Source organism: Panthera leo, chromosome F3 (assembly GCF_018350215.1).
Source record: "Panthera leo isolate Ple1 chromosome F3, P.leo_Ple1_pat1.1, whole genome shotgun sequence".
Taxonomy (NCBI): Eukaryota; Metazoa; Chordata; class Mammalia; order Carnivora; family Felidae; genus Panthera; species Panthera leo.
Genome location: NC_056696.1, coordinates 10,490,270 through 10,515,875, shown reverse-complemented (window position 1 = coordinate 10,515,875; position 25,606 = coordinate 10,490,270). Strand labels below are relative to the sequence as shown.

Here is a 25,606-nt window from a genome sequence, read left to right as displayed (position 1 = left end):
GCCCCCGTTCCTCTGTTGTCAATACCATAGCATGGCCCTAACCAAGGTGCTGCTGGCTTGGCGGGCTGGGCAGACGGCCACCGTTCCCTCCATGCCCCACATCTTTCCCCTGTTTGAAAGAGAACGGGCTCACAATAAAGGGCTGGCATGGGGAAATCCGAAGGTGTGCTCAAATGCACAGTCCTGATTCTCAATATAAGCAATCAAGGTTCAGCCTGAGACCAGGGATGCAATAAAGTAACTTAGGTAAATGTCAAGGCAATTTTTCCAGAAATAATTCAGCAGAGATGTCAAAAAGGATCTGAGGAACGCGGCGAATTACGGGCAGAAACAAGGGTAGGACGCAGTATCCCTTATGCTGCCCCTTTATGTTCAGCCCCTCCCTGAACCTCATCCCCTGTAAAATCGATGATCTGTTTTCTGTCCCTACGGTGTGGCTTTTTCCCAGAATGTTATATAAGTTGAATCATATCATCGTCTTTTGTATCTGGCTTACTGCACTTCGTACAAGGCATCTATGAGTAATCTATTCTATTGCAATAATCAATAATTTGTTCCTTCTTACTGCCGGGTAATATTCCATTTTTAGGCACCCCAGGCTACTGTTTCCATTGCCTCCAGTCACAACTGGGTATTCCAGAGGGAAAAAATGATACTCATATTGCTGGTTTGGTTGTACTTTGAATTCTATCTTCCTCAACCTGCCTGCTACTATTTACTTTCCAGAGTCCCTGAACCGTTGCTGTATCCTTCTGTTCAGGTTTTATAAAGGCAATCCATGGGACCGTGGCGGGTGTGTTTGCCGACTTACCCAGAATTGGAACCTCTGTTCTACTGTCTTTTTGCTTTTACAAAGTCTGAAGTCAGTGTGTTTCCCGATCCTTGCAAATTGACTTATTTTATCTTTATGGAAACTGATAGGATTTTTTTTTTTTTTTTTTTTTTTTTTTTTTTTTTTTTTTTTTTTTGGTTTTCAGTATTTAGAAACTTCCCAGGGATGTTCCTTGGTCTCTTTTCATTCGTTTCGTTGTGTTGCGAATGGATACCATTTTGGGGCCCCTTTATGAGTTTCATCCTGGCGAAACTCCCACGCAGCAGGTATTATCATTTCTGTTTATTTTAAATAAGGAAACTGGGGCCCAGATAGGCTAATGAAATTCCCCCACGGCAGTCAATAAGAGGCAGGGCTATGATGCAAACATAGGGCCATCCTGTTCTGAGTGGCAGTGAGTCCAGTTGAACTGACCGGAGCTAACTCGAGTGAAGGTAAGTGTAGCCGAATCGATTAGCAGGACAATTTTCTCATAGAAATCCACATTAGGGTCACCGCCTTGGAGAATGGTGTGCTCAGGGCTAGAAAGCCTACGGAGGAGGAAATCGCTTTGCCAAAACGAAGGAGTAGCCTACGACTCTACCCAGGATGGGGCTAGACCTGCCCATGCAGCATAAGGGACAGCACAGTGGGCACTGTCGTTGGTAATTCCTGAGGGATTCCCATTCTTGCACCAAGAATGACACTCCCCTGGCACTCCCAGCACTCCAGAAGATGCATTTTTAAGTAAGCGTGACTGGAGAGTGGGGGTGGATTAAAGGTGAGGTGTGTGGGATACGATCCTTGGATGAACTGGAGACGTCCCGTGGTTTGGTGAAGGTAGAAAAGAATAAAACACCTGGTGGGGGCAGGTGTGAGGTCTGCAAAGGCACACATTAGGTCCTTTCTTCGGCCCCTGTAGCTCCAGACCAGTGAAGGTGATCAGACAGACAGATCACACTGAGTGAAGGGTGGGTGGACAGATGGATGAACAGACGGACGGATGGATGAATGGACGGAATTGGCCAAGTACTGGGCAAGGTGCCCGCACACCACCTTGGGGAGCAAACCCAGTGGCCTCCAGGCCCTTCCATCTCTGGCCTCTTTCTCCTTTCCAGCCTCAGCTTGCGCTGGTTTCCCTTGGGCTGTTGGGAGGCTAATCTTTTGGCCTCCCTTCCTCACCCAGTTTCCTCGTGCGATGGGACTTTGCAGAAGCCCGTCTCCCTGTGGACATCGTGGGCCCAGGTTTCAGGGCAGTCTCAGTTTTCAAATAGCAACACTTCATAAAACTAGGGTCAGAGCCTCAACTTGTATAGAAATGGGAGTCACATCCCCATAAATAAACAAACAATATTTACTAAGGGAGTTTTATTCTTTCGTTTGTAAGCAATATTAGTCATACTAGTATTAGTAAAATAACCATTTTGTTTATTAAGGGTCAGTATTACGTCAAACGAGGTTTGGGGGGGAAATCACAGCAAAACCCTGACCAGGTAATGAGCAGAGAACCCTTGTGTTGCTGCGGGATGAGAGGGGCTTTCTCCTGGCCCCGCACCTCTTTTCTCCCTCAGGGTGGTTTTCCCTGTGCTCTGCGCTCTGAAGAGGTTTTCTCACTCCTGTAATGGGTTTTCTAAACAATGGGCACAAACTGAAAAGGGACACAGGAGGAGCCCTCACCTGGCAGCTGTGTGGAAAGGCTGGCCAGGGACTCACCCGGCAGTGTCCCCAGGATCCCCGCCCGGAACTCTCCGCGAAGCCCACGATCACGCCGTTTTCCCTAAACAACACAGACGCCAGGTCGTCGTGTGGATTTGGTTTCCACGACAAATACAGGGAACTGAGCATCTGTCCTAAATGGACCTGAACTCTGAGGCTGTGGGTTTGATAGGGGAGAATTTGAAATTCAAATCTGAAAATGGAAATGGGTGAGAGCATCCTCCCCTCTTGTGGGTGGTCAAGATTGAGAGGCAGCTAACAGGTCAGTGAGTCTGAGACTCTGGGAGACTCTACCCAGTACACTTTTCAGGAGTTGGCGGCTTCATGGTTGAGAAAGGAGGGGGGTAAAGAACAGATTCTTCCCCCAGCCCCGTGATGTGTCTGTTCTTGGCTGCTGAGGCAAGCAGGTGAACCACAGTAAACTGAGCTCAGCATTATCTAGTGTTGAGGATAGGATGTAAATTATGAGTCATCTGCTAAGAGAAAAGGACGTGTAAACCTAACGGTCCTAAACTGTTGTGTCACAGACGCAGTTTACTAAGTCAAGTGAGGAGTGGGACCCCAAAGGACCTAAGTGGAGAACAAAGTTTAGGCATTGAGAAGCAGTTCTCTCATTTTCCGTGGAGAAGCAGGACTGCAGGGAGGAAAAAGGAGAAAGAGAAGCGAGACCTGAACAACGGGCCCTGTTCATATTTGCAAGGTCAGTGAGATGGTGGCCGGGGAGGCTTTGATTTATGACCACGTCTGTGCCTCCGCCCGCAGATCTGAGACAGAGTGAAATGACACTTACACCCTGATTGGAAAGCAGCAAGGCTGGCTGCTCGAAAAGACAGGCAGGGAAGGAGAGAATCTAGGATCGATACACACCTCATCACAGGATCACAGAGCAGCAGCTAAAAAGCCTTGAGGGTGATTTGGAAGAGAAACAATAAAGCAGAATTTGATGGACTTCCTAACCAAGAGCAGGAGACTGGTGCAGTTTTCTTTAGACCTGTGTTTTTCAAAATTACAGACTGTGCCCATTATGTTTCATAAAATCAATTCAATGGGTCTTGCCCAGCATCTGAAAAAGGAAGGAAGGAAGGAAGGAAGGAAGGAAGGAAGGAAGGAAGAGACGAAGGGAGGGGGGAGGAAAGAAGGGGGAAGGGAGAAAGGGAGGAAGTAGGGAGGAAGGAAGATAGGGAGGAAGGGGGGAGGGAGGAGGGAAGAGAGGGAGGGAGGAAGGAAGGAAGGAAGGAAGGAAGGAAGGAAGGAAGACAGGGAGGAAGGAAGGGGGGAGGGAGGAAGGAAGAGAGGGAGGAAGGAAGGAAGGAAGGAAGGGAGAAAGGAAGGGGGAGGGACAAAGGGAGGAAGGAAGAGAAGGAGGTAGGAAAGGAGGAAGGAAGAAAGGAAGGGAGAGAGGGAGGGAGGAAGGAAGGAAGAGACGAAGGGAGGGGGAAGGAAGGAAGAGAGGGAGGAAGGAAGGGGGGAGGGAGGAAGAGAGGGAGGAAGGGAGGAGGGAGGAAGGAAGGAAGGAAGGAAGGGAGAAAGGGAGGAAGGAAGGAAGAGACGAAGGGAGGGAGAAGGAAGGAAGAGAGGGAGGAAGGAAGGGGGAGGGAGGAAGAGAGGGAGGAAGGGAGGAGGGAGGAGGGAAGAGAGGAAGGAAGGAAGGAAGGAAGGGAGAAAGGGAGGAAGGAAGGAAGAGAAGAAGGGAGGGGGGAGGAAAGAAGGGGGGAGGGAGAAAGGGAGGAAGTAGGGAGGAAGAGAGGGAGGAAGGGAGGAGGGAGGAGGGAAGAGAGGGAGGAAGGAAGGAAGGAAGAGAGGGAGGAAGGAAGGGGGGAGGGAGGAAGGAAGGGAGGAAGAGAGGGAGGTAGGGAGGAAGGAAGAGAGGGAAAGGGAGGGAGGGAGGAAGGAAGAGAGGGAGAAAGGAAGGAAGAGAAGGAGGAAGGAAGGGAGGAGGGAGGAAGGGAGAAAGGAAGGAAGGGAGGGAGGAAGGGGGGAGGGAGGAAGGGAGGGGGGAGGAAGCCCCCCCCTCAAGGAGTCCCTTGGGAATGAAATGGAGGCAGAGGCCCAGGAGGGGGTGTCTATCTTGATGTGGCTTTTGCAAAGAAGGAACAGTGTTCATTCACTTCAGAGAAAGTGACCACACAGGCAAAGTTCAGGCTCCAGAGAAGGAGAGAAGTCAGTAATCTTAAGCAAACGGATTTATGGCCAGCTGCTTCCAGCAAGGTTTGTGAAAGCTGGAAAAATCTTCACGGAAAAAGAAATATAAAAGAGAAAGGGTAATTAGGAGTAGCCATTTCCCAAGGACACACAGACCTGACACTCCATGTCCCCAGTTCCTGTCCCACCTGTCGCTACCAGGCACAGAGACCTCGCTGTAGGGAAGGTTGGCACAGCATCGTTAAGGGACTTAGCTGAAGGTGGAGAGGAAAATGCTGTCACGAGAGACGGTCTGAGGAGATCATCAAGGAGTTCTAGAAAGCGCAAAGGCTTGAAAAATTCAGGTCCAAAACGCCGAAGCAAGAAGTGAATTTTGACTTGGAAAGAAATGAAGGAAAACAGAAAAACGCTCTCCAAATCAGGACAGGAGAAGGCTAAAGAAGTCTGATCCTTCATTTGGAAAGGAAGAGAAAATTGGTCGTAGCCAAGGAGGAAGAGGAGAGGCAGACGTGGGCTCCAGACCACCTAGAGAGTTGGGGGGCGGCAGTCTCCTTACTAGGGAGGGGAGGGCCGGTCTACAGCTTGGTTTGCGGCAGAAGCACGCTGACGTCTTAGACTGTGCTCATTGGGTAAGTGGGGGGGTCTGATGGAGATTATGGAAACGGGCGAGGCCCCACCAAGTCGCCCCACTGGACAGGAGGCTTTAACTTGTAGTGTTAACTCATAAATTACCTAGGGAAATTTGTCTCACTGGGAGATGGCTGAATCTCTAGCTGAAGGCTTTCTTCCAGAGAGAATGATTCACAGAGGCGGGTTTGAATTTAAGGCGTTTGAGGTCAGTGCCTCCAGTCAGGCAAAAACGAAGATCTGACAAGCCCTATCCACTGTCTACACATCTTTCTCAGGTTCTTAGTTCACCCCGGGATGAAATTTACTGACGAGGCTGGAAATGTCAAGACTCCCTGCCGGGACAGCAAGCAGACGTCACCCCTGAACGCGCTCTGGTTGACAGGCAGTGGCTGCCTGCAGCACTGGGTAGGCTTCGCAAGTTCCTGTCCGGGTTGCACAGGGCACAGTACGGTTTCGTCTCCCAGGGGCTGGAGCTAGGGCAGCGGTGAGTTGAATGGTGGTATCCCAGAAAGACATGCCCCCCAGAGCCTGTGAATACAGTTTTATTTGGAAAAATGATCTCCGCAGATGTAATTCAGTTAGGGATCTGGAGGTGAGATCATCCTGGATTAGGGTGAGCCCTAAGTCCAATGGCAAATGTCCTTAAGAAGGACGCACAGAGAAGAGAGAGAAGAGGAAGCATGCGAAGGTGGAGGCTGAGGTTGCGAGGACACGGCCACAGCCAAGAAACTCCTGGAGCCGCCAGGAGGTGGGAGAGGCAAGGAAGGAGTCCTCCCTAAAGCCCTCGGAGGGACAGCGGCCCTGCCAACACCTTGATTTCACACTTCCGGCCTCTGAAACTACAGGAGAACGTATCCGTGTTGTGTTTAGGCAACTCAGTTTGTGGTCATTGGTTACAGTAGCCGTAGGAAACCAGGGCCAAGAGTGGCTGGTGGGCTATTTGCTGACTCCGTACATATTTAGTCTTAAAAAGACTCAAGCCTTTCACTGAAGAGATACAGCAGCGGGCGCCTGGGTGATTCAGTGGGTTAAGCGTCCGACTTCAGCTCAGGTCATGATCTTACGGTTCGTGGGTTCGAGCCCCGTGTCAGGCTCTGTGCTGACAGCTCGGAGCCTGAAGCCTGCTTCACATTCTGGGTCTCTCTCGCTCTCTGCCCCTCCCCCACTCGTGCTCGCTCGCTCTCTCTCTCGAAAATAAATAAACATTAAACATTTAAATAAAAAATCAATAAATGTTAAAAAAAAAGATAAAGCAAGAAGGATGGAATTTCAGTCACTAATTAAGTACAGGGAGGACTATTCAGGATGGAGACCAAAAGCAACGGTGACGATCAGCTGCTTAGAATACAGTATTTGCTGACAGCACGAGAAACATGTGCCATTTTAACGAAGGTGGGTTGGTCTCTTGTTAGATACAAGTTCCTTGACATCGTTAGTTACTGTCAGATATCTTTCTCTGGAAGGAAAAGGAAAGAACCACCATTTATCAATACCTAATGTGCCTTTCTATGTTACAACAATGTGTGTCATATATTACATGTATATTACAAACAACATACGTTATATCATTTAATTTCCACCACTGGGCAAACCAGCTATTCCAATTTTATGAGTAAGTAATTTATGGACGCTCTCATGGCTACTAAGTGGGAGAGCAGACCTGACTTCAACTTTGGCCTCGGTTATACCATTTAAGTTCTTTCCACAGCACTACGCTGCCTCCCGGAAGAGAGTTTTATGTCCCCTTTCATAGCACAGCTTTTTGAGGTATATAATTGTTATACAAATGGCACATACTTAAAATGTGTGATTGGTTAACATTTGACATACGTGGAGCCATCACCACAATCAGGACTGTGAACGTATTTATCATCCCCCAAGTTTCCTTAGGCCCCTTGGAAGCCCTCCCTCTGCCCTCCCTCCGCCCTCCCTCCGCCCTCCCCCTGCCCAACTCCCCAGGCCACCGCTGATCTGCTTTCTGTCACTATAGAGAGTCATTTGCATTTTCTGGAATTTTCTATAAATTGAATCACGTGGTATATACCCTTTCTTGTCTGACTGCTCTCATTTGGCATAATTATGTTGAGATTCATCCATGTGGTTGTATGAATCGATAATTCATTCCTTTTCACTGCTGAATAGTATTCCAGTGTGTAAATCCACCCCCGTGCATTTACCCATTCACTGGTTGATGGACATTTGGGTTGTTTCCAGGCTCTTATGCATACAGTTGCTCTGGACATTCATGTACAAGTCTTTGCAGGGACACAGGCTTTTATTTCTTGTGAGTAAATACCCAGGAGGAGAATGACTAGATCATACAGGTGTAGGTATATGTTTAAGCAGGTGTATGTTTAACTTGTTTAAAAAGTTTATAAAATGGTTGTACCATTTTACGTTCCCACCAGCAGCGGGACTGGGCCTTCCACATTCTCACCAATATTTAGTATGGTCGATCTTTTTAATTTTACATATTCTAATAGGTATGGAATGGTATCTCCTTGTGGTTTTAATTTGCATTTCCCTAATGACTAAGGATTTTGAGGATCTTTTCATGTGCTCGTTTGCATTTCACGTATCTTCTTTGGTGAAGTATCTGTTCAAATCTTTTGTCCATTTTTTTAAATTTTATTTTTCATTTTTTAGAATTTACATCCAAATTAGTTAGCATCTAGTGCAACAATGATTTCAGGAGTAGATTCCTTAGTGCCCCTGACCCATTTAGCTCATCTCCTCTCCCACAACCCCTCCAGTAACCCTCAGTTTGTTCTCCATATTTATGAGTCTCTTCTGTTTTGTCCCCCTCCCTGTTTTTATATTATTTTTGTTTCCCTTCCCTCATGTTCATCTGTTTTGTCTCTTCAAGTCCTCATATGAATGAAGTCATATGATTTTTGTCTTTCTCTGACTGACTAATTTCACTTAGCATAATACCCTCCAGTTCCATCCACATAGTTGCAAATGGCAAGGTTTCATTCTTTTTGATTGCCGAGTAATACTCCATTGTATATATATATACCACATTTTCTTTATCCATTCATCCGTCGATGGACATTCGGGCTCTTTCCATCCTTTGGCTATTGTCGATAATGCTGCTGTAAACATGGGGGTGCATGTGCCCCTTCGAAACAGCACACCTGCATCCCGTGGATAAATGCTTGGTAGTGCAATTCCTGGGTTGTAGGGTAGTTCTATTTTTAGCTTTTTGAGGAACCTCCATACTGTTTTCCAGAGTGGCTGCACCAGCTTGCATTCCCATCTTTTGTCTTTTTTTTAATTGGGGTGTTCGTTTCTTTTTTATTGGGTTTGGGGAGGTTTTTAAACATATGTTCTTGGGGCGCCAGGGTGGCTCAGTCGGTTGAGCGTCCGACTTCGGCTCAGGTCACGATCTCACGGTCCGTGAGTTCGAGCCCCGCGTCAGGCTCTGCGCTGATGGCTCAGAGCCTGGAGCCTGCTTCCGGTTCTGTGTCTTCCTCTCTCTCTGACCCTCCCCCGTTCATGCTCTGTCTCTCTCTGTCCCAAAAATAAATAAAAGTTAAAAAAAATTAAAAAAAAAATAAACATATGTTCTGGATACACGTTCTTTATCAGATATGTGATTTGCACATTTTTCTTCTAGTCTGTGGATTGTCTTTTCTTTTTTAAAGGTACTTAGACTCATTCATCTGGGCTGGTTTAGGCCTGGTTCTGTAATGCAGTGGGATTGACTGAATGATAACTCAAAAGCCAGTGGAGCTGTAATAGTTTATACCTCAGGTTTTATGACGATTATTATAGGAAGAGATGGCCCACGAAGTGTCGCTGTGTTTGCCTCCCTTGACAATCTCTGAAAAGGGCTATAGCCAATTTGGGGTCAGCTTCAAAAACCAATTGCTAAGGAATCTATACAAACCAAGAAAAGCATCAAAACCGACAGGATTCGGCAGGAGTCACCGAGAACCTGGAGAAAATGAGCTCTGTATGTGGGACCATGCTTGCAGGAAGCTCAGCCAGTTCCGTGTAAGGGGGACTTGCAGGCTGAGCCTGTTTTTGCCCAGGACGGGGACTGGCAGCTGGAAGGAGTAAGGATTGAATACCACTGGAACTTCTTCTCTTATAAACAGATGCTTTTGTCCTGTGCGTGGCAGGCTAACTTCATGTGAAACTGTGCAAGCAACACGATTGGCCTTGCCTGTCTCCCACCTCCCCTGATGGTGACCCACTTTTCACCTTCACAGCCAGTGCTCACCGTTTGCGTGCCCCAACCAATAATCCGAGAAGCTCAATGACTAACGTGATAAGCACGTAGTAAAAATATTTATTCCCTAGGGCAGTATCTAAAAATATATACATACACCAGACTTTATATATCCAGCCTACGGTTAATTGGACAGTTCATCCTGTTATTTGCACATTCTATACCCTTAATGACTGTTAGCTGCTAAAACATTCCAGGACTTCTCTCCCGGTGCACAAATGTACTTATTTCTGTTAGGTACGTATCAGCAGTGAGCCTGCTGGGTTACAGGACTAAACATATGCTTAGCTTTAGTAGATATTATGAAAGAGTTTTCCAAGTGGTTGTGCTAGTTTCCTCTCTTCCTAGTTACGGATGGAGTTCTGATTGCCTCCCATCCTCATTAATATTTGCTATCACCAGGTTTTGATTTTAGATAGTCTGGTGGATATGTAGCAGTATTGAGTTGCGGTTTAACTCAGAATTTCTATGATATATTTCTGTGTTTATCGATTTCTAGATGAATTCTCCCAAGGTCAAATAACATATTTTGTACGATTTCAAGCATTAAAAAATTGTTGATACACGTATGGCCCAGCATATGATCTATTTTGGTAAATGTTTCATGTGCATGTGATAATGTATATCCTTCACTTCTTGGGTACACGTTCTGTTAATGCCAAACATTGTTTATCATTTTGTTTAAACTTCCTATATTCTTTTTTTTTTCAATATTTATTTTTGAGAGAGAGAGAAAGAGAGCACATGAGCAGGGGAGGAGCAGAGAGAGGGGGAGGGAGAGAATCCCAAGCAGTCCCCTCGCCGTCAGCACAGAGCCCCACGTGGGGCTTGATCCCATGAACCATGAGATCACGACCTGAGCCAAAATCAAGAGTCAGACGTTTAACCGACTAAGGCACCCAGACGCCCCGAAACTTCCTATATTCTTAATGATTTGGCACGGGGGGGCTCATACTATAACAGTTGCTGAGGTTGTTTTTAAAAAATGTTTCCATTTGACTAAGATTGTGGGTTTTATTTTTGTCTTTAGTTCTGTCAATTTTTGGCTGTATATGTTTTAAGGCTACATTATTCGATCATCGAAATCTTAAATGATGATATCTTCCTGGTGAACCACACCTTTGGTCATTGTGAAACATCCTTCTTTGTCTCTGGTTACGTCCACCTTAGTCTTCCCTGTCTGGTATCAGTAACTGGCTTTAGTTAGTGTCGGTGACTGTGGCAATTTGTGTTTTCCAAAGGTGGCCCCAGCGTTTCCCATCTGGCTCGTTCTCTTTACTCCTGCAGTGGTAGCAGAATTCACGTTGCCTCCTTTTGAGCCCCTGTAGTCCTTTGTATGATTTCTGAGGCTAGCTCATGAGCATCAGTGCACTTCTGTCTTGCTTTCTTGAATGCCAACCCTTGGAATTCAGTCACCAGGCTATGAGAAGCCCAAACTGGCTCGCATGGAGAGACATGTGACAAGACCACCTCAGGTGCTCTAGCCTACAGCCCCCCTAACGCCCCGGATGATGTGTCAGACATGCGAAGATGCCACGATGATACCAGCCCTCAGCGGCCGAGTCTCCCTCAGCCTCAAGTCCTCTTGGACCTTCAAGTCTTTCCAGCCGAGGCCCTAGACATCTTGGAGTGAAGAGAAGCCACACCACTGTGTCTTGTCCAGGTTCCTGATTGTGAACATTAAAAACGGTTCTGACACCACTAGGTTTTGAAGGTGTGAGCAATTGTAACTGAACGGGGTAGTGTAAGTTTTCTATCCTTTGTTAATCGTTGCATATCTCTCTGTTTTTAAGGTGGGTCTCTAGTAAACAGTAGGTAGGCTTTTAAAAAAAAAAACTGAGTCTGATAATACTGGCTTTTAATTGGAGTGTTCAGTTTCTATTCTGTTTAACATAATTATTTCTCCAGGGCTTTGAATCTACAATCCTACTATGTTCTTACTATTCACTATACTCTCGCTATATTCCTTTTCTCTTCTCTCTTGCCTTCTTTTGGATTGCCTCTAGTTTAGTTTTGCACCGGCCCCTCATTGGCTTGTCAGTGACACACTCTGTTGTCAAACTTTTAACAATTCCACTGCACGTGGCAACCTGCATCCTGGACTTCCCACTCACATTTAAAGTCCCAGACACCCTCTCAAGATTACAGTCTTAAGCAGAGAGTGAAGTATGCAGACAAGGAGGCCAAGAAAGAAATCAAGATCGAAAATTATATCTAGGAAAGAGCTTGGTGCGTGGTTTCTGACACAGGAGGCTGTCTGGTCTATGTCCATCGGAAACATATTTAGTTTCTGAAGGGATCATGTTTGCAAAGGAACCATGAGCCCTAAAAAGCCTTTGGCTGTTTTCAGCCAAATTTGGGCCCCCAAATTTCCATAAGTAGGACACAGTCTGCCAAAGCAACAGCCTTCAAGGAAAACACACTCTCTCCAAGGGCCGTTCAGATGTGGTTTGATAACAGACAAGGAAAAAGGCCCAAACGGGGAAGCTAGAGGCCACACAGAACAACAGACAAGGGAAGGCTACCCTGAGAGCCCCATCAAGGTCGAATCTAGGAGATCTTCCTGTTTCTCGGGCAGACATGCTCATTACTTATATGGACTGATGACTGTACCTCCTGTTCCTCCTTTTAGCAAATGGGAGCTTGTCCTCCTTCACCCTGGCCAGCCCGTGACATGCTGCACTCAGACCTGGGCAGCGGATGCAGACCTTCTGGAGAACCTCGCCCTTTTTTTTTTTTTTTTCAAGGTTTTATTTAAATTCTAGTTGTTAACATACAGTCAGAGAACCTAGACTTTGAACGGTATGCAGCGGTTGGTAAACTGCTTTGGGGGTTGTCTCCCCTGGGGTTTCACGAGTGGGGAGAAAAACACCATGAATATTAACCGCCTACAGGGGTATACTGCAGCTGAGACTGGTCTGTATTACCAAACCCATTTCCTCTTTTTTCGGGGCTCACGGACCTCATTCCCCATCCTCCCTTGTAAGAAAGCACGGCTTTGCGGAGTTCTAGCCAATGGAAAATGAATGGAAGAGAAAGGGCCATTTTGAGGCCTGGCCCATAAAAACCTCCTGAGAGATTCCGTCCCATTTTGTCTTGATGCTAAGGGGCACGGTGACGTTAGCAGCCTGCCTGAAGAGGGACGAGCTACAGGCGAGAAGGAGCCTCCGTTCCGGAATCACTGCTCCGGCACCTGTTTGGGAATTTACGTGAGTGGGAGAGAAATACCCATTTGCTAAAGCAAGCTAGCCTTACCCTAACTACCACACAAAGCCTTTCTTCACCTACCTCAATCACACACACAACTCTCTCTGCTTTGTCTGGTAGTTTAGAGAGGGGAGGGATATACTTTAAACACTCCATCCTGATAGTGTTTCTAAGTGGGAACAGAACGCCGAATTTTAAAGGAAAAGTCCCTAACTCCATTTGGACAAAGTGTCCTGGCCCACGAGCGGTAACAGCTGCCCTGTTCCCATCTCACTCCAGTGCGGAAGGCTTTTGAACCCTGGGAAGCAGGAGCCAGCAAGACCCCAGGAGAACGGAAGAAAAATGGAGTCAGGCAGAATCACAGATAATGTTGAGGTAACAGCTGCCCTGTTCCCATCTCACTCCAGTGGGGAAGGCTTTTGAACCCTGGGAAGCAGGAGCCAGCAAGACCCCAGGAGAACGGAAGAAAAATGGAGTCAGGCAGAATCACAGATAATGTTGAGGCAAAGTTACCTTGAGGTATCCTCGTTGGGTCCTTCCTCCCTTTTTTACAGATAAGGAGACACAGGCTCAAGAATTAAAGGGAGTCGTCGCATAAATTTGGTGACAGGGCTAAGATTAGAAGCCGGGTCTCCTGCTATTATCTATGGCAGAAGAAAATAGATAGGCACACACCATTGCTGCAGCCGGCGGTTAAACATTTCTTTGATGTCTTGTAGTTTTCCTGAAGATTTCATGCCAATTCCCCAATCGATACCATAACATACGCTCAATAATTTTATGTAAAAGAAAGTTTTAAATTACTCGTCATCAACTAGAGAGGACTCTCCCGGAAGACGCACTATATTTATCTACCCCTGGATACACTACCACTTACCTCCAGGCATGCACATACCCCAGGTTGAAACACGTGGCTGGATCGCAGACGCAAAACGATCCTTAGCACAAGGGCCTGGGCCTGAACTCTTCTTGTCCTGATTCCTTCCCTCTATGGTCTAGCGCCCAGATTCAGCCTCAGTCCTAGAGAGTCAAGCATCACCCTCCAGGTGGGCCGGTCGGACTCCTACTTGTCCTTCGAGGTTCAGGTCCAACATCATCTCCTCTAGGAAGCCTCCTATGACCCATCCAAGTTTCCCTGCCCCACCCCCCACGCACTAGGCCCGAGGCGTCCTAATTCCCGCACTGCCCACGCCTCGTTCCAGTGTCGTCTGTTGGTATGTTTGCCTCTTCCAGGAAGTATGACACATAAAAAGTACTCAGTAATAGAAACGAGTGACCTGAAGGCGGTGCCTGGGTCTCCCTGGGGCCCACATCTCGCGCTCCCCGGCGCACTCCTGCTGGGGCCGCCCGGGGAGGGAGCTCGGCAAGTGCACACTTACTGGCTGGGGGAGGGGCTCCGGAGGTAGTGGGCCTGCACGGCCCTCACACTGGTTTCATCCTCCTCACTTGGGACGACCTGCTCCTCCTCTGGGTCCCCGCTGGTCGCCATGACAGCCTGCCAGTCCCTGTGGGTTTGGCAGGAGAAAGGTGGTTAGGGAATCCGCTTCTGGAGGTTTTGTGGGGGGAAGGGGTATATCGGCGGCGTTAGCGGGGGGGGGGGGGGGGGGGGGGGGGGGGGAAGGTCAGCGCGTACCACCCACCCCCAGGAGGGAGACGACCCATGGGGAAAGCCCGGTCTGACTTGGGTTCGGCAGGACACCGAGATGCACGCCCCAGCTGTGTCAGCTGGACAGCTGACCTTGTGACCTTGGAGTCACAATATTTAAGAAGCGACAACCTGGCCCCTTCTCAGATCCCGGCAAGGAAGCAGCGAGGCGACCCAGCGCCCTGCGTCGACTAAGCTAAAGCTGTTGGAAAGCAAGGGATTCCTCAGGCCAGAAGGATCTTTCTGTTGGAACTCCTGGGTGTGCCCTCACATACACACAGGCACGTGAGCACACACACGCACGCGTGCGTACATATATGTAGGCACACGCCCCACTCGTGCACAGACGCACGCCTTGGCCTGTCCCGGGGGGAGGGGCGGCTGGCCCTCTTCAGTGCCTCTCACCAAGGCCGCAGGGGTCATTGCCTTTGGCTCAGGCACCACCCTGATTAAGGAACATGAAATCCCTCCGGAGCTGGTCCCACACACGGCTGGGCCTTGCCACTCCAGGCAGAGTTGCTGCCCCTCTGCTTGTAAGTCTCGGGCTCGCAGGACACAATGAAGGGAGAGGCACACTCACCGCGGCTTTGCCTAGATCTCCACACCAAAGGGCAGTCACCCAAGGGCTGAGGGACCCGGATAAAAGGGCCAAAAGTTCCGATCAGCGAGAGGGACCAACCTCTCTCCTCTCTTCAGTGCTTCTGCTCTGAGGGACAGGACAGCTGTTAACGGGAAATCTTAGCTACCTTCTAAATTTAGCCTCTGGCCCCATAGCCTGGCAGATCTCTGGGGGGACGGAATGCAGTCTCAGGACCCAGACCTGAAAGCTGGCCCCATTTAACTCTTTCCCTCCTGCTCCTGGCTGATTCTCTGGACACCGGACACTGACATTGAGCAGCAAAGTTAGAAGAAGGTCAGGCTTCATAGATGGAGAGGCCTGAAGAAAAGGTTTCCTTTGGACTCTCTCTCTTGCCTGCAGCTACCTATTCAAAGTCTTTCCAGAAGGCGGTCTAGTGCCACAAATCTAGAAGAACGGAACAAATTGTATCCCAGCCCCATGTCAGTCTAGAGGGTGCTGGGAAAAAATACCCAATATATAGATTGGGGCAGGGGCTCTGATGGATGTCGGGAGAGGACCGTGGTGCAACTGAAGGGTATAGTCGACGGCTTGTGACCAGGGTTACGTTTCTTTGAACAGCGATGACTCTGAATAGTAAACGAGTAGTTGTGTTCACCCTCTACAGTCCCTCCCCGACGACACTCACATTCGTGGGGATGGTCAAGTGGCAAGCCTGGGTGGTGTAAAAATCCCACGAGCTTCGGGGCTCCTGGCTGGCTCAATCGATTGAGCGTTCGACTTCGGCTCAGGTCGTGATCTCACGGTACAGTTCTGTGAGTTCGAATCCTACATCAGGGCTCGCTGCTGTCAGCACAGAGCCTGCTTCCAATCCTCTGTCCCCCCTCCCTCAGTGCTCCTCCCCCACTCCTGCTCTCTCTCTCAAAAATAAATAAACATTAAAAAGATTCCACAAGCTTCATAAACTTCAAATGAGCGCATAGCCCAGGTTACTGCTCTTTGTAACCTCCCACCATCGCCATGACCAAAGCAAAGCCCAGAAACCCAATAGTTCAGCCCCTCATCTCACACATTCTATAATTACACCTCCATCCATCCATCCGTCCATCCCATCCCATTGGTCTACCCATTCACAAATGTTTATCTACTATGCATCACATAATTATATGCTCAAAATGGTCCTTCTCCTTGGCCAAATGGAACAGTGTCCTACACATAGTACCATCAAAAATTGGCTAAATAAATGAATGAGCTCACGCTTTATTAGGAGGAATGAGACACAGATCAAAAATAACTCCAGCATAAGGCAGAATGTAGTTAGTATCCTAAGAGAGATCCAAAGTGCTGTGTGAGTTCACAGGAGGGAAGAGCCCTCTGGCTGAAGAAGTCAGGAAAGGCTCCATAGAAGAGGTAACGATACACACACTGGCCTTTTAAAAAACAAGTTGGATCATAAGAGCAGATATGATGGGGGAAGAAATGCCAGAGGGGAGAGCATGAACGAAACTGGGGGATGCCAGTGGTTAGAGCTGGGAAGAAAGCAAACAGGTTGTGTGGCAGAGACTGGGCAGGGCTGGAGTTAGGGGCTCCTTTGGAAAGAGTGGTCAAGGAACACATCTCTGAGGAGGAACATGGCACCACCCCGGGCCAGTCACCAAACCTCCACCCTGAGGGTCAAAATAGGGACTCAGGAATTGACTGCCAAGGAATGGCCATAACTGAGAAACGCTGGGGATTCATTTCATGCCCACCCACTTCAAGGTTCCATAAAGATGAAATGTGGTTTGGGAGAGAGGTGAGATAAGGGAGGGAAGGGGCAGGGAAGGAGAGAAGGGCTGCCTCAGTCAGGGTAAGGCTCAAGATGATAGGACCACAGCACAGAGAACGAAAGGGTGGCAGGGAAGTAAGGGAGGGAGGGAAAGATGGAGACCCAACAACACACCTAAGAGAGGCAACAGATAAGGAGGGGACCACTCAGGAGGAGGCATGGCTTCTGTCTTCTGTATACCCTCAGTCACCTGCAGAGGGTGACATCAGGCCACTGGAGTGAAATCAGAAAAACACTCACTAGCTGTATGACCTTTGAGAGCTCATTTCACTTCTCTGAGAATCAGATTCCTGTTTGTAAAATAGAGAACAGTCATACTCATCTCCCCATTTTGTTCTGGCCACTCAGCCTAAAGTGGGGCCCCTTTCCTTCGCTCAATTTCATTTCCTGTAACATTTTCTGAGTTATGTTCCCCATAGCACCATCACCCTTGAAGTAGGGTGACCGGTCATTTCCACTTTGTCTGGACTAAGAGATTCCAGGGACAAGGGATTTTCTCTTTTAAAACCAGGGTAGTTCCGTGGGCGGGGGCGGCGGGGGTGGAGACAATCCCTTTAATAAATGGTGCTGGGACAACTGGACGGCTACGTGCAAAAAAATGAAACTGGACCACTTCTTACATCATACACAAAAATAAACTCAGAATGGATTAAGGACCTAAATGTGAGACATGAAACCATAAAACTCCTAGAAGAAAACACAGGCAGTAATTTCTTTGACATCAGCCACAGCAACATTTTTCTAGATATATTTCCTCAGGCAGGGGAAACAAAAGCAAAAATAAACTATTGGGACTACACCGAAATAAAGAGCTTCTGTACCATGAAAAGAAAAAAAAAAAAAAACATCAACAAAATGAAAAGGGCAACCTACTGATTGGGAGAAGGTGTTTGCAAAAGATATGCCCTATTAGGGGTTATTATCCAAAATATAGAAAGTATTACTCAGCACCAAAACAACAATCTGATTAAAGAATGCACAGAGACCCTGAATAGACATTTTCCCGAAGCAGACAGATGGATGGCCAACAGACATATGAAAAGACGCTCAACATCACTAATCATCAGGGAAATGCAAATCGGAAACACAATGAAGACGTCACCTCACACATGTTAGAGTAGCTAACAAAGAAGAGACAACAAATAACAGGTGTTCACAAGGATGTGGAGAAAAAGGAACCCTCAGGAACTGGTGGTACAGCCACGGTGGGAAATAGTATGGAGGTTCCTCAAAAAATTAAAACTAGAAATACCATATGATCCGGTAATTCTACGGACACAAACTCAAAGAAGATGAAAACACTAACTGGAAAAGACATATGCACCCCTGTTTACTGCAGCGTTATTTACAGTCGCCAAGAAGCAGCCCACGTGCCCTCTGATGGCCAAACAGATGAAGAACATTACTCAGCCACAAAAAAGCATTCCTGCCATTTGCAACAACGTGGTTGGACCCAGGGGGCATTATGCGAAGTGAAATAAGTCCGACAGAGAAAGGCAAATGCCGTTATCATTCCACTTACGCGTGGAATCTAGAAAACAAAACAAACAGACAAACGAAAAGCAGAAGCAGGCCCATAGATACAGAGAACGAACTGATGGTGGCCAGAAGGAAGGCGGAAAAATCGGTGAGGGGAGTAGGAGATCCAGGCTCCAGTTAAGGAACGAATAAGGCACAGCCAAGAGAATTACAGTGAAAGGTATCACAATAGCATTGCAGCATGGTGGGTGGTAGCTAACTTGTGGCGAGCACAGCATAAGGTACAAACTTGTTGAATCGCTATGTTGTACGCCGGAAACGAATGTCACATTGTGTCTGGTTCAACTCTACCTCGATTTTTTTTTTTTTTAAGGACAGTTCCAAGCAAACCGAGACAAGTTGGCCATAGTGTTTCTAAGATGGTCTTCTTTCTTTACTCATGTGACTCTCATCTTCCCAACCAAATGGTCAGTTCTCTGAGCATAGAGCCTTCCTGTCTTCTTCATGACCGTGGCCGCAGTGTGGGTCAGGTGGGGGTTGAGGAGAAGGGAAGGAAGAAGGGGATCCTGTTGTGCTCTGGGGTGTGTCAGCAATTGTGGGCAACGCCCTTCTTTTATGGGCTTAGAGAACCTGCCTCTGAGATCATTCCCCTTTTTATTACAAGATGTTAACTTCCTATCTGTTATAGCAGCCCACGCCTTGGGGAGAAGTCCAGGACTTTGTACACCTGCCAAATGGAGAAAAGGCAGGGGGTGAGGGGGCGGCGACTGGTTCAAGTCCAGTCCAATAGGGTAGCTCCTCTGCCAGACCAGCTGACGAGCACAACCGGGGGGCCAGGCTGGGCAGAGATGTGCAGGAAAAGGGAAACCACAGCGACAGAGGGCTGGGCCAGGCCAGAGGCTGCTGTAAATTCAGCTAGTCAGCCCAGACCTGTCTGGGGCTCAAGCCAGGCTGGGCTTGGGGCACAGAGGAAGCAAGACCATGGCGAGGAAGATGAGGCCCGTGCTGGGGATGCTCTGTGCAGGTGAGTAGGCTCTTCCCCTGTCCAGGGCCCAGGGGCGGGTGAGACAAGGGGCCTGAGTGCTGACAGTGCCTCCTCAGGGAGGCCCTCCAGTGACATAGTTGAGTTCCTGCTGGGCAGAAGTACAGGTTCTGCTGTGCAGGCAGCAGTTTCCAGGCCAGAATCAGTATCGGAATGGTCTGTATATGCGTATCAGTAAATAAAATCCCGGCCCATTTCTGGAATGAATAAATCATAAATTCTCAAGACTGTAAATTCTGATCCCAAATCAGATCACGAGATCAGACACACCATCTGACAATAGGGACTAAGTATTTGAAATCAAGTCCCAGAGAATCCAGAATGTGTGGATATCGACATGTTCACTACCTGGGGTTTTACCCGTCGCCTTAAAACTAGAGGAAAAGGCAATGGTAAAAGTGATAATATCTCCATCCCACGTAGGGAAACCGAGGCAGAGAGACACTGCAACTTGCTCAATATCATCCCCAGAGCAAGAGAAGACTCAAACCCTTCAAAAACCAAACTACAAAGGCCCTCTCCAAAGGTCGAAGCCCTTCAGCCCTTCCGATACTCTGGTCGCTGAAAACTTGGCAGATGGGAACACCCTGCAAAAGAGAAATCAGACATTTGTCGATATAATGTTCAAATCCAAATCCACTGCTGCCAAAGAGCAAAGTCATCGCGTGGGGCCCATGGAGTGTTTAAGGGTTAGGGCGGAGGCCTTGGTGTTGGGGTACTGGGCACAGGGAGGAAGTAGAATGGAGAATGGAAATGGAGAGACTGGGGCTGAGGGAATTGGAGGAGTATCTCTAATTTAGTGTATTTGGCTATGCTGAGAAACCCCATCGGCCTGCCATCTAGAAACTGTTCCAGGCTTCAGGGATCTGGTAAAAATGGGGAGGAGGTGAAGAGTTATACCAGGAAACTCAGGAAACCCCAAGGCCTGGGAAGTGGGGCCAAGGTATTCAGCTGTTAGAGCAAGCCCCAGGACCAGCTGGCCTGTCAGCCCAGCGGGCCCCACGCTTCCCATCGCTCAAAACCTGGCCTTCAAGCCCTTAGGTGGAGGTCAAGGCCTGGATGTTGGCTCAAGCCCCGCAAGAGGCCCAAATGACTGGGGGTGGAGAGGCCCTCGTGAGCAGGTTAGAGGGCCTCGGTGGTTCATTCCTTCCTGGAAAGCTCTTTACTGAACACATGGTTTCTGCAGGGGTCTCAGGAGTGAGGGGTCTGGAATGATCGCAGCCATGAGGGAAACTGTCTCGGCCATCAGTTGCAGACAGTAAGGATGCTTCAAGCCCTGAGGGAGGGAGGCTGAAAGGAAATGACCATCCTCCCCGGACTAGGCTCTGAGCCCGAGGTCTTGCCAGGGACGTTTCCCCCTCCCCCACCCCCCTGTACACATCCTTGCATTTGCAGTCTGGCTACAACCACTGCATTTTTGGCCTAGCAAACAACTCTAAAACAAAATGCTCACCCGGCTTAGAATGAAAAGTGGCCTTAACCCTGAATTGCCCGGAGGGGTCCATTTTGCCCCTTCCTTTGAGGAGGCTTGTGACCCCTGGGGAAACTCCCCCAGTGGAACCAGCTCTTGGGCCTGTGCTCAGACCGGATGATGAAGCGTGCCTTCTGCCGTCATCCCCTTCCCTCTACCCGCCCGGCCTGCCCGGTCCAGCTCCATGGGTCTACCACCTTTGCCTCCATACCTTACACGAAGGGGGAGGAGCTGGAGCAGTGGGCAGGACAAGCCCCGGTCGGTGGCCAGCTCGGGGCGTAGGGACGCTTCGCCAAGTGGAAACATCTGGGGACAAAATGCCCACTGCCATGCACAAGTGAGCAATGAAGGTGTTCAAAGGTCAAGCCTAAGAGCATCTGGGTGGCCCTTCCCACCATGTGTCAGGAGAGGACCCCAGAGGAAGGAGCAGGGAAGTCAGGGAGGGGCTCCTGGAGGAAGCGGAGCTTGAGCTGCGTTCCAGAAGACCTATTAGCCTTCCCTCCCGCTTCCTTTCTCCACCTGAACCTGCACAGGAATGACCTAGATTTTGCTGATGTCCTGGGCAGAGCAACACCCCCTCTGAATGAGCCAGTAGGCCCCAGGACTCATCAGACTTTGGGGAGACAGAAATTATGACATACGGTAGGGACCCAAATGGAAGGTGGCATATTAAAAATTTTAAAAACAATATGAAAGCCCACGGGAAATCAGCCTGACAAGACTAGTTCGCCCTTCCAGAGCAAATGTTTCCACCTCCTCCTATCATGGAGCTCTACCCCGTCACAGGCACTGGGAGGGGCCTCTCCCTTCCTGTGCTGACTTTACACGGCGGCGGTGGGGAGGGCAAATTAGTTAACCTCCATAAACCTCCGTTTCCCGCTCTGTGCAATGGGGGAGGGTAATCTATCATGTGTACAAATGCAGTGTGCCTCCCACAGGGTTATTATGGATAGTAAATGAGTTTGTAAACGTAAAGGTCTTGGAACAGTGCCTGGCGCATAATAAGCATTCAATAAATGCCAGTTATGATTATTACGGATATTATTAGTGTGGGCAAGTGTAAGTTACAGAGAATTTGTAGACTTTGGTAATCAGTCGCCTGAGCGCTGGGATCTGGTTAGACGTGTGCCAAGAAAGAGGCAGGGTCACCGTGGACGAGTCCTGAGTTATCGCCCCTCCCAAAGGCTTCTGGAGAAAACGGCCCAACTCGTACACAGAACTAAGGCTCTTCCCCTCCGGGGAAGTTTTTCCAGCCACCAGACTCCGTGAGACTTGAAGTGACGGCGGTACAGTTGCAGGAAAAGAGATGTGTAAAGAGGAAGCCGCCCGAGGGAAAACAAAGTCTCTAAGCAGCTCCACCTGGAGTCACTAAACTCTTTGAACACTTGATAAAAGACACAAAAAAAAGCCCCACCTTCCCAGAACTAGAGGAAACCCCTTTGAAGCTTATATTAGAAAAACTTTGGAAAGTACCGCATTACACAGAGAAACAAAGGAATCTATCATCCCAAAATACAGTAGAGGAGGAAATACATTTTTTCTCCCCCATCCGAAAATATTTCAACAAATCCATGGATGCTTGATCCATGGGGGGGATGGGGGGGGGTGTCTTTCCTGGGATCTAGGCGTCCAGGTTCCTGAACTGAGGCTGACATGCCCTTTTAGATCCCTTCCCTGGGGTCTCTGCTAGAGCCACAATTCCCAGCAGGATGATTTTCCCTAAAAGACTTAAACTTGTCCGCTCGGAAGGTCACACAGGCTCGGGGAGGTCCCTGTGCTCTGCCCTGTCACAGTGCAGCAGATCTGAGCTCAGTGGCAAGCTGTATGTCCAAGCTCCTAAGCAGGGACCCGGCCCAGGCTGTGAGGTTTGTGGATTTCGGCCTTAGACGTGCACACCTGAGTAGAATCAGATAAGAGGGTGGCCTTGCGCCCAGGGAATCTTGACTCTGAGAGGACCGGTACTCAGGCCAGGGCCAGCATGGTGTCAGCGCGGCGCGCTGTGAGATGGGCAGCCCAGCCTTTCACCTGCTCCGTGGGTATGAGCCCTGTTGTCACGCCCATCCCCCGGGCCCGGCTCCCACCAGGGGCCTGGGTACCACCTGCTCCTGGTATCTGAGCACAGGTCAGAAGCCAGCACTCCCAGGGAGGGCTCATGTGCCCAGGGAATTACACAGTCTACCTGCCAGAGATTCGATCAGGATTAAAATGCCCCAGTCCCAGCCGCAGCCTCAAAGGGGAAAGATGTCATGAATGGTCAGCCCAAGGGGAGGACGCGTGCAAAGGGGGAGGAGTGATGGTTTAGGGCAGTGGCTATCAACCCGAGCTGCCCATCACAATCACCGGGGGAGTAAAAAACAGAGATGCCCCGGCCCCCCAGACCTTCTGAATCAGAATCATGGGGAGGCAGAATCTGCGTGTCTCCCTGAGGTCGACACAGTTACTCAGGTGATTCTCACGTGCCATCTATGTTTATGTCATATACTGAAACTTGAAAGAAAGTAGGTAATCAAGGGTCACCGCTGTTGCCACGGATACTCTGCAAGTGACTCGGCTCAGTTGTGCGCCATCTGGAGACTGTCCTGAGTTACCGTCCGGCCTCTGATTTGGTGTCTCGACTCAGGGGCCCAAGTGCGTGCATTCTCGCACTTTCGCGCGCATAAACGTCCCCTGGGGATCTTGTAAAATGCAGACTGATTCGGCAGGGCAGGGCCTGAGATTTCGCATTCCTAACAAGCTCCCAAGGGATGGTGATGCTGAGAAACGGTTTAAGAAGCAAGACTCCAGGGCGGAACGGGTTGGTGGGCACAGGTGTGACCCTCATCTTGCCCTTGTCCCCCAGTCCCATCCCCGGGCTTCTGGGTAACGCAGCCACACTGCTGACTGTGAGGTCGGTCCCTGGGAGGCCTGGGGAGAACGCGTCTGGCTCAGGATGTGCTTGTATTCCTGGCAGCCCTTGACCCTGCTCATCCCTCCTTCCGGAAACTATTCCGTCTGCCCCCATGATACCCCCTCTCCCGGTTCTCCTCCTCCGTGCTGGCCTCCTCCTCTCAGGTGTGTTTTGGGGCTTCATTCTCCTCTGCCCACCAGGAAATGTCAGAGCTCCTCACACCTAGACCCACTCTATTTTCAGTCTACAGTCGCATCCACATCTTCGGGCATCACCCGTTTCCAAGGGGCTCACGATTTGTGCCTTCAAACCCGACCTCTCTCCTGAGCTACCTACACCCGCAGATCCAACAGCCCGCATGACCTCTCAACTTAGATGTCTCAGAACCACTTCCAGACTCACCAGCTGAAAAGCAAGCTCGTAATCTTTTCCCCTAACCTGGCCTTTCTCAGCGGACTCTGCCTCGTAAATGACGCCCATCCGTCCAGGAATGAAAGCCAGAAACCTAGCAGTCGTCTGCTAACAGCTTCCTATTGCAGTGTGAGAAACCAGCCCCGGACTGAAAATGAGAAAGTAGGCATTTGTTTTGCTCACGACTCTGCCGTTTGGATGGGGCTGGGCAGGGACGCTTGTCCTTGCTCTGGGCGGCATCACCCGGGATGACTTCCCGGGGTTGGAAGGCGCACTGCCAGGATGGTCCGCTGGCTGGCCAGCTGATGCTAACTCTGGCTCCTCTCTCTCTGGGCCCCTCTACAGGGAGGCACAGCCTCTAACTGGCCCGGTGTGCCTGTTTTGCCCCTTCTGTCTGTCCTCTACACTGGAGCCAGAACGATCTTTTAAAGTAAAATGATGACCATGTCAACTACCCCTTACTTAAAGCTCTGCAGTGGTTTCCCACCTACTGCCAGACTCAAATCGTGAGGGTAGGTTCTCCTAATTAGGTTAGATTTAAGTTCTATTGACCCCTGGAATGTTCACCGAACCCCAGCATGTCAGCACTCTGACTGATCCCCGAGACTGCCTCCTATACCTTGGACAGTCCAAATATTTCTGTCATATCACGTGTTTACTCCTCGGTTTAGAAACTTATTAATCACTGGCTTTACCTGTAGTAGCCACACCTTCCTTTTTTTTTTTTTTTTTTCCTGTCTAATCTTCAAAGGCCACAAGTCCCTTTCCTCCATTAAAGCCTTCTCAGGTCACTTTGGGCCCCACTGATGTCTTCCTAATAGGAATTTATCGTCTGACCACTTTGCCATTTGTTATGTTGCCATTCAATCTTACACTCACTTTGGGGCTTAGTTTTCCTAAACAACCTGGGGGTAAGAACTGTTCAAATTTTTCTCCTTCCTTCCTTCCTCCCTCCCTCCCTTGCCTTCCCTCCTTCCTTCCTTTCCTATCACAGTTACCAGAACAAAGGCTCACAAAGTATGCCTGGTTTTCCACAATCCACTATAACTTTCTGGTCCACTTTTCCTCTCCAACTCTTTTCATTGAGCCCTCTCCTCACCTCTGAGACTCCCTTTGGTCTGACTTGGGCTTCCATCCTACCAAGCATTCTTAGCTACTGTTATTGATCTGGGAGATTCCACACTGCAGTCCTGTCCTTGGTGATAAAGGCTCTTCTGCCTGCTCCTCTCCTTTTCAGTACTCCCCTCCTCTCCCCTCAAAATCAAAAGTACCCTTCCAGGCCGACAACTTCCACAAAACAAAGCTTCTTCCCAACCAGCAGCTGACCTCTCACCCCTCCCGAGTCTCCTTGCGCCCATTTCCGGGCACTCGTTCTCTTCCCTAAGATGGCCGCCACGGAGCACAAGGAAGGCGGCTGGTGTCCCGGCCATGCGGGGCCACCACCGTGCTGGGGCGGGTGGGGGGGGGGGAGGGGGTCAGAGGAGGTTGGGCCCGAGGAAGGGGGCGCTTGAGGAGGAGGAAGG

General features: G+C 49.2%; 2 protein-coding genes across 3 annotated transcripts in view; one reads left to right on the top strand and one right to left on the bottom strand.

The window, feature by feature from the left end:
• Positions 1–15,047, bottom strand: part of STYXL2 (serine/threonine/tyrosine interacting like 2) — a 31,400-nt gene extending 16,353 nt beyond the window's left edge. Inside the window, exons 1-2 of one of the 2 annotated variants that reach the window (XM_042925148.1) lie at positions 14,969–15,047; positions 14,123–14,248 (exon numbers count right to left, since the gene is read on the bottom strand). In XM_042925148.1, the coding sequence (XP_042781082.1) occupies positions 14,123–14,232 (110 nt within the window). In that variant the 5' untranslated portion in view covers positions 14,233–14,248; positions 14,969–15,047. Of the gene's footprint in view, positions 1–14,122; positions 14,296–14,968 lie in introns of those variants that run through there. The other variant, XM_042925147.1, reaches the window with a different exon arrangement.
• A 3,546-nt stretch (positions 15,048–18,593) lies between these two features.
• GPA33 (glycoprotein A33) overlaps positions 18,594–25,606 on the top strand; it is a 38,489-nt gene continuing 31,476 nt past the window's right edge. The window contains exon 1 of the mRNA XM_042925867.1: positions 18,594–19,296. Within this exon, the coding sequence (XP_042781801.1) occupies positions 19,254–19,296 (43 nt within the window). The 5' untranslated portion in view covers positions 18,594–19,253. The remainder of the gene's footprint in view (positions 19,297–25,606) is intronic.